General features: G+C 67.7%; 1 protein-coding gene across 1 annotated transcript; it reads left to right on the forward strand.

Moving 5' to 3' along the window:
• The first annotated feature begins 194 nt into the window (after nucleotides 1-194).
• On the forward strand, nucleotides 195-7129 carry CELF6 (CUGBP Elav-like family member 6). The gene is made up of 12 exons (XM_026045119.1): nucleotides 195-272; nucleotides 4367-4415; nucleotides 4524-4652; nucleotides 4732-4811; nucleotides 4890-5033; nucleotides 5090-5234; nucleotides 5311-5442; nucleotides 5593-5655; nucleotides 5932-6012; nucleotides 6167-6310; nucleotides 6614-6767; nucleotides 7013-7129. Exons 2-11 carry the CDS (start codon nucleotides 4367-4369, stop codon nucleotides 6739-6741), a joined length of 1095 nt encoding a protein of 364 aa, XP_025900904.1. The 5' UTR covers nucleotides 195-272; the 3' UTR covers nucleotides 6742-6767; nucleotides 7013-7129.
• Nucleotides 7130-8536: the final 1407 nt, after the last annotated feature.

The raw sequence follows: 8536 nt of genomic DNA on the forward strand, positions 1-8536 counted from the left end.
GGGACGCAGGGAGCCCTGAGCCCGGCACGGGGAGCGGGCGCCGGGCCCCAGGGACGCAGGGAGCCCTGAGCCCGGCATGGGGAGCGGATGTCAGGCGCTCCGAGGGACGCAGGGAGCCCTGAGCCCGGCACGGGGAGCGGGTGCCGGGCCCCAGGGACGTAGGGATCCCTGAGCGCCGCCTCTCCGCAGGCTGCGCCTTCCTCACCTACTGCGCCCGCGACTCGGCGCTCAAGGCCCAGAGCGCCCTGCACGAGCAGAAGACGCTGCCGGGGGTAAGTGTGGCCATGCGGACCTGGCACACCGGGAACATCCCCGACTCCTTTCCCTCGGGCGCCCCAGCGCGCGCTCCCCGTCGGCCCCGCGGCCCCGGGAGCCGCTCCAGCGGCCGCAAGCCGAGGCATCGATTTTCCCTCCTTTCGGCGGGCTTCGACCTCCCGCGCTTAACAAAGTGAAAATAAATATTTAATTATTCCCCTAAATAAAAATCGATAGCGCCGCCGGGCGGCTGAGCCAAGCGCGGGACCCGTGAATTTTGCCCGCACGTGCCCGCCGCGGAGCCGGGCGGCGCAGGGGGCAGCGCCGCAGAGCCCCGGGTGGCCCCCGGCGCTGGGGGCAGCCCTGTCCGGACCACACTTGTCCCGTGAATGTGTCGCGGCGCATGGAGAGACGCTTTGGGATGGGGCGCCAGGAGGGCAGCAATGACAGGGCTGGGCTGTCCCAGCCCGTGTTCTCTTCCATGCATCAGTAGGCTTCAGAGTGAACGCTCCACTGTGCTGGGGGTCAGGAAGCTGCCCCCCGTGGTTCTCAGGGCCGTCCCCACGTCAGGGCTCCCCGTGGGGCTGTGTGGCCCCGGGGCTGGTGGCCGTGGGGCCGTGGTGGCTGTGGGGAGGCCACGGGTGCCGCGCCAGGGTCCCTCCGGGTCCTCCTGGCGCCGACCCTGTATCCGCACCGTTTCTTTTGCCATTTTGGGTTGGATTCCTGGGAATTTGGCGTCTTCATGGATGGGCCGTGTCCCTTGGGGGGGGTCTTGGGTGGGGGGTGGGACCCGGACCCCCGCGGGTGGCCGCGCCCCAAGCCCCGCCCACTGTCGCGGTAGGGGGCGTGGCCAAGGCGGGGGCGGGGCGTGGAGAGACTCCGCCCCTCGGCCCGGCTCGGCCCGGCGGGGCTGCGGCCGCCCCTCCCCCCGCCCCTCCTCCCGCACCGCGCTGCGCCCAGCGGAGCCGAGCGGCACCGAACCGGGCCGAGCGGTACCGAACCGGGCCGAGCGGTACCGAACCGGGCCGAGCGGTACCGAACCGGGCCAAGCGGCACCGAATCGGGCCGAGCGGCACCGAACCGGGCCAAGCGGCACCGAACCGGGCCGAGCGGTACCGAACCGGGCCGAGCGGCACCGAACCGGGCCGAGCGGTACCGAGCCGACTGGCGCCGAACCGGAGCCAGTGGTACCGAGCCCAGCGGCGCCGAACCGGGCCGAGCGGCACCGAACCGGGCCGAGCGGCACCGAGCCGAGCGGTGCCGAGCCAGGCCGAGCGGCAGCAGCGAGCCGGGCGAATCGGATCCGAGCGGCACCGAAGCGAGCGGGGCCAGGCGGAGCGGCACGGAACCGAGCGGCACCGAGCCGTGCCGAGGCGGGCCGGGCCGAGGCGGAGCGGGCCATGCAGCTGCCGCAGGTGGCGGCGCCCGGGCCGCGGCCGCCGCTGCTCTGGGTGCCCGGCGGCTCCAAGCTGCTCTGCATCGAGGTGGGGACCCGCTCCGTGCGTGCCCGGGGGGACGGCGGCACCGGCGGCGCGGGCTGCGCCGACACCCAGCGCCGGGGGGACGGCCCCGGGGGGGTGTTGCACCCTGCGGGGTGCGGGAGCTGCGGGGTGTTTCACCCCGCGGTGCGGTGGTGCGCGGGGATGGATGGGCTGGGGTGTCCGGGGTGCCGGGTGTGCGGAGGTGCGGGGTGTTTGGGGTGTCGGGTGTGCGGAGGTGCGGGGTGTCGGGTGTGCGGAGGTGCGGGGTGTTTGGGGTGTCGGGTGTGCGGAGGTGTGCGCCTGTGCGCAGGTGAGGCTGTGCGGGGTGGCTGTCCAGCGGGGCTGGGCGGCAGTGCCGGGCTGGCTGTAGGGGTGTGGTTGTGCGCGGTTGTACGCGGGGCTGTGCTGGGTGTGGGTGCGCTGTGCGGTTGTGCGTGGGGGTGTGCTGAGGCGGGTGTGCGGCGGCACACGTGGGTGTGCGGTGGTGCTGAGGGGGGGCGAGGGGCTGCTGTGGGTGTGCGGTTGTGCTGGGACCCACGGACGGCTGTGCATCCGGCTGTGCTGGCGCAAGCGAGYGGCTGTGCGCAGTTGTGCACAGGGGTGTGCCGGGGCGGCCGTGCGGTTGTGCGCTGGGGTGGCTGTAGGGCAGCAAGCTGTGTAGCTGTACCCAGGCGGTGCCCCCCACCTCCTTTGGCCCATGGCTGCTGGTCTCCRGCAGGCTGTAGCCGTGGAGCACGGCTGCCTGTACCCGAGCTGCTGTCTCCCGCACCGGCTGTTGGCTGGCTCCACTACAGTGCCTGGGTGCTGGAGGTGCACTTACATGGGGAGGTGAAGGTGTAGGGTTCAGCCCCATTGTAGACATCAGAGACTCTGCACCCCGTGTGTCCCATCCCCAGGAGGTGGGCAGGAGTTCTTGGCCCTCCTGTCTCCAGCAGGTCCCATGGCTATGGGGGTGAATAGATGGGCGAGTGTTGGGACGTGGGAGTGTTGGGGATGGGGGATGGATGTGTAGGTGTTACAGGGATGTGTAGGTGTTACAGGGACGGGTAGGTGTTACAGGGACGGGTGGGACGGGTGGTTGTGGAGATGTTGTGGAGGGCTGGATGGACAGTCATTGGGTGTTGGGCAACGGGTGTAGGGATGGACGGGTGTCTGATGTGGGTGGAGAGGTGGCTGCCTGAGTGTTGGAGGTGTGCATGGAGGGAAGGGTGTTAGAAGGGGTGAAATGGGGTGGATGGGTGTTGGAGTGGAGGCTGTTGGGGATGGATGGGTGTCAGGAGGGATGAAGGGCTGGATGCTGGGATCAAGGGAAGGATGAAGGGCTGTCTGGGTGTTTGGAGGGGTGATGGTGTGAGCGTAGGGAGGGATGGGAGGTGGATGGGCGGGTGTTGCACAGGTGGAAGGCTGCATGGGTGGGTGCTGGGGCGGCTGTTTCGCAGGGCTGTTGTGCGGCTGGGCTGTGCAGGACAAGCGGGAGCCGGGGGCAGCGAGGCCAGAGGGGTCTCGCTGGGGTGACGGTGACGGCACTCGAGGAGCTTCATGGCCCAAATCCTCCCTGCATCCCCCCACCCTGAAATGGGGCCACTCCCGGTCCTCGGAGCATCCCTGCCTCTTCCCCGTTTCCCTGGAGATGAGGCAGTTGCCGTGGAAACCTGCCTCCCCTTCATCAGTCCTCCTCTTCCTTAGCACCGCCGAGCCCGGCGGTGTCTCCTGCCGCTTGTGGGGTGTCCATGCGCAGACGATAGTGCYGCACACCCCTCCGTCGGCGGCTGTCTCCCGGGTGTACCCGGGCGGTATCTGCGCRCTGTACCCAGCGGCTGTGCGTGCGTGTGAGGGTGTAGCCGCACGCGTGTGCCRTACCCGCGAGCGCCTGTGCGGGTATGCGCGTGTGCTGCCTGTCCGCCTGTGCCCGCGCCGTGTGCCCGCGTACAGGCGGTGCCCGCGGGTGACGCACACAGCCGCGCGCGCCTGTGCCCCGTCACGCGTGACCGCGCGCCCCGTTGCCGTGGCGACCCCCCGCTTGTTGCCGCGGCAACCGCTGGAACTGCAACCACAGAGCCCAAAAAAGCAGCAATGTGGCTGGGGGGGCAGGCAGCATGCGCCTGTAGCCCGTGCGCCTGTAGCCTGTGCGCCTGTAGCCCGCGCACCCCCACGGGGACACCCGTCACCCCGCGGCRCTGCCGCCGCCACCGCCTCTGCAGTCCTTTGCGGTGGAGGGAAGCGGGCACCCRGCCAAAACGGCACCCGCCTGCGGCACCCGGCGCTCCCACGTGGCCCACGGGCCGGTGCGGAGCCCCCCCAACCCCGAACGGCCCCGTGGGGCCGTTCGGGGTTGGGGGGGCTCTGCACCAGCCCGTGGTGACACTCAAATGGGGACAACCCGTGTTTTGTCCCCAAAACCTCGTCCCCCACGCCGTGATGCTCCCGGGGGTCTCTGAGCCCGATCCGGTGTGGGCAGCTAATCCAGGCCTGCTCTTGTGAGTGACCTCATTGAGGGACCCCTTTCTCCCCCGGCCMCTTCCCATGTTGGCACCAGGCAGGTGCCAAACCATGGCCTGGATTGTAGTGCGAATTGGGGCCTTGCATGGCACGGGCACCTTGCAGGCTGTAACGCCCGCGGTGTCTTGCAGATGAACCGCCCCATCCAGGTGAAGCCAGCGGACAGCGAGGGCCGAGGAGGTAGGTACCCACCGCCGGGCTCCGTCCCGCGCCCTGGTCACCGCTGTGTCTCCGAGGCGCCGGCGCCGCGGGTGCCGCGCGCGCCCACGGGCTCGCTTGGGCTTGCAGAAGAGCGCAAGCTCTTCGTGGGCATGCTGGGCAAGCAGCAGAGCGAGGAGGACGTGCGGCGGCTCTTCGAGCCCTTCGGGCACATCGAGGAGTGCACCATCCTGCGGGGCCCTGACGGGGCCAGCAAAGGTGGGCGCCGCGTCGCGTCTYATCGCGCGGGCGCCCGCTGGCCGCGGCGGCCGCCCCACGCGCCGCTCTGTGCCCGCAGGATGCGCCTTTGTCAAGTACGGCAGCCACAGCGAGGCGCAGGCGGCCATCGGCGGCCTCCACGGCAGCCAGACCATGCCGGTGAGCGCGGAGTGCGGGGCGGCGTGGCGGCGCGGGCGCCCCGCGCCCCGTGCCCCGCCGACGCGCCGTGTCGCGCAGGGCGCCTCCTCCAGCCTCGTGGTGAAGTTCGCCGACACGGACAAGGAGCGCACGCTGCGGCGCATGCACCAGATGGCCGGCCAGCTGGGCATCTTCAACCCCATGGGCGTCCCGTTCGGCGCCTACGGCGCCTACACGCAAGCGGTAGGCGGGCGGCGCAGCGCGGCGCGGGGGGTCCCGCGGGGCCGCGCGCCCCGCAGATCATGCAGCAGCAGGCGGCGCTCGTGGCGGCGGCGCAGGGCACCTGCCTCAACCCCATGGCGGCCCTCGCGGCCGCCCAGGTGCAGCAGATGGCCGCCTTCAACGTGGGCGGGCTGGTGGCGGCGCCGCTCGCGCCCTCCTCAGGTAGGCGGCGCGCGGGGCGGGCGGGCGGCGGCGCGGGCGCCTCGCCTTCCCGCTCCTCCCCGCCGTCCTCGCGCAGGCGCCAGCACGCCGCCCGTGCCCAGCATCGCCGCCCCCGTCGGCATCAACGGCTTCAGCGCGCTGCCGCCGCAGGGCAGCGGCCAGCCCGCCTCCGACGCCATCTACGCCAACGGCATCCACCCCTACCCAGGTGCGCGGTGGCATGGCATGGCACAGCACGGCATGAGATGGCACGGGATGGGACAGGACAGCACGGGATGGGATGGCACGGGATAGGATGGGATGGGATGGCTCCAGCTGGCACCTCGCTCACCGCTCGTCCTTCTCCCTTCTCTTGCAGCGCAGAGCCCCGGYGTGGCCGACCCGCTGCAGCAGGCGTACGCGGGCATGCAGCACTACGCAGGTCTGCCCCTTCCCGCCCGGCCTCCTCCTCCCTTCCTGGGGGATAAGGGATGCAGCCGGAGCTGTGGGTGCAGGAGATGCCCTGGCCTGCACCAGGGTGGAGGCCCCAGGGAGAGGAGACCCAGGGGTGGTGCCATGGGGTGCGGAGGGGGAGCCATGGRGCGCTGTGGTCCCCACGGAGCCGGCTCTCCCTGCGCATGAGGGAAGATCCCACGTGCATCCCGGAGCCGCGCGGTGCCGCGTGGATCTCAGCGCCCCTCCCCTCTGTGTGTTGCAGCCGCGTATCCGGCCGCCTACGCGCCCCTCGGGCAGCCCTTCGCCCAGGCAGCGCCCCTCGTCCCGCAGCAGCAGCGCGAAGGTGAGAGCTCCCTGCCCCGAGCGGAGCGGTGTCCGGCTGCACCGCGCTCTGCACGGCGCCCACGGAGCCGCGGCGCAGCCCCACGGCGGGGAGGAGGAGGAAGGTGCCAGCGGCCTCCGGGTTGACGCGTGGCTCTCCTTTGTGTGTCACCCAGGTCCCGAGGGCTGCAACCTGTTTATTTATCACCTGCCCCAGGAGTTCGGGGACRCGGAGCTCACGCAGATGTTTTTGCCTTTCGGCAATGTCATCTCCGCCAAAGTCTTTGTGGACCGTGCCACGAACCAGAGCAAGTGCTTTGGTGAGTGCCCACGGGCTCCCCGGTTCTGCCGGTCCATGCCTGGTGCATGGAAGCCTTCGGCCTCGGGGCGGCTCTACCGGACACAGACAGGCACCCGCCCGGGTGCAACAGGGGAAGCCACCACTGCAGGGACATCCCGACACTTGGGATCCACCTTGGGGTCCTTCGTGTCCCCGAGGTGGCTGCCTTGGCCGCTCGGGGAGCAGTGGGACCCCAGGACGGCGATGACGCCCCTGCAGCGCTGAGCCCCTCGGCGTGGGCGCTCCGGTGACGACCCCATCCTTGCTCCCTCCGCGCCCCCAGGTTTCGTCAGCTTTGACAATCCGGCCAGCGCCCAGGCGGCCATCCAGGCCATGAATGGCTTCCAGATCGGCATGAAGCGGCTAAAAGTCCAGCTCAAGCGGCCTAAAGACGCCAACAGACCCTACTGACCCGCTCACCCCGGCCCGATCAAGAGGTGCKTGCGGACACAGGGCCCCGGCCCTTCCCGGGTGGGGAGACCTGGCAGGCTTCGGGTCGGGACTGCAAAGCRACCCTGGTGTTGCCAGGTTTTCTGCAGAAATTTCCCGGCCTGAGTGCCAGGGGCTTCGCTCRCATGTATGGATATACGTGCATTATATATGTGTGCTTTTTAGATTTACTGCTTTTGTCTCGTTTTTGCCCACAAAGCCCACAGCAGCGTGTCCCTTTGCTGTGTTGCAGGCTGGGCGCCCCGCGGTGTCCGAAGAGTATCCCCCTTCCCCCGTGCAGTATCCCGACTTGTAGCTCTCTTTCTTTGCAACGCATCCCGGAGCAGGATGAGGAGGAGGAAGAGGAGGAGGAGGAGGAGGAGGAGAGATGCAGAAGAGAGAGCGCCCGCCATTCCGGTCGTACCCTTTTCTTTTCTTTTTTGGTTTCCGGCGTTGGCCTCGGTGCGAGGAAGAGCGGAAGGAAGAGAGACGCGATGGAGCGGGGCCGCGCGGCGCCTGGCCGCGACACCGCCGAGCCCCTCGCCATTCCCGGGAGCGCCCGGMCGCGGGACCGGACCTGCCTTCCTTTTGTATTCCTATTTTTATTTTTTAAAGCACTCATTTGCTGCTACAACTTTTCGGAGGAGGGAACGAGGAAGAGGAGGCTCCAGGTGGATTATAAACCAAAGCCAGTGGGATCAGAGCGGGCTCAATGCACGGACAACGATTGCTTGAAAAGGGAAAGAGAAATCGCGTTGGGATGTTTTTTTCCACAACTGGCTGAAGGAAGAAAAAAAAAAAGAGGAAATCAAGGGATAAGAGGATGTTGGACTAATAGAAGATATATATAAATAAGTATATATATATATAAATATATATATATCCCACAGAGCAGGGGGAAGGAGGTGCACCCCCCAGCTCGTCACTGGCACAGGGACATAGGATTACTTGTTTCAGAGTCATATCATTCCTTAGAGTTTAGGGACCAAAGGACTACTGCTTTTTTTAAATATATATATAAATAAATCAATTTAAAAAAGAAAAAAAAAAACAAGAAGAAAAACGAAAGGAAAAGGTTGAATCAACGAGGGAAAAATAAATAAATAAATAAAAAGAACCCAAGAAGCCCGAGCCGTCGCGCGTGGAAGCTGCAGGTGCGGCCGGAGGAGCCGGCTGAGGGCGGCCGGGCCGATGGCGGCAGCTCCAYGGGCCCCGCTCGCCCCGGGACGGCCGCGCGCTGCCTCTTTGCCCCTTTTCTTGCTTCCTTTTTTTTAGTTTTTCCAGGAAAAACAAACAAAAACAAAACCACAAACACCAAACAGACAAGTGAGGTTTCGGCAGACAAGAGGCGAACCGAAATAAACTTCTTTTGTCCACGTGCTGCGCGGGGTTGTTCTTTGGAGCGGGGGCTCTTTGGGGCTCCGGCGCCCTGCGCTCCGGCTCCGCTCCCGCCGCGCTCCTGGCCTTCCCGCAGGCCTCTCCGCGCCCCCGCAGCTGCTGCCTGTTTTCCCGAGCGCGTCCCGCTTCATTTCCAGGGAAGAAGGTGCCGCGGTGCCACCTTGGCGGCTCTGGGGACGTCGCGGGTCCCGGCGTGAGGATCCCGCGGCGCCGCCGGCCCCTCTGCCCCAGCGGGGCCGGGACCGTTGTCTCCCCGGGGCTCCCTTTTTTTAACGATTTGTTTCCTCGTGCACTTGAATMCCCAGGCGGGAGCGCGTCCGGGCCGGGGCTCCGGGGTCCGTGGCCGCTGCTCCGCCTCCGCAGCACAAAGCCAGCAGGA

This window comes from Nothoprocta perdicaria, unplaced genomic scaffold (assembly GCF_003342845.1).
Source record: "Nothoprocta perdicaria isolate Ctin4 unplaced genomic scaffold, notPer1 scaffold_399, whole genome shotgun sequence".
Taxonomy (NCBI): Eukaryota; Metazoa; Chordata; class Aves; order Tinamiformes; family Tinamidae; genus Nothoprocta; species Nothoprocta perdicaria.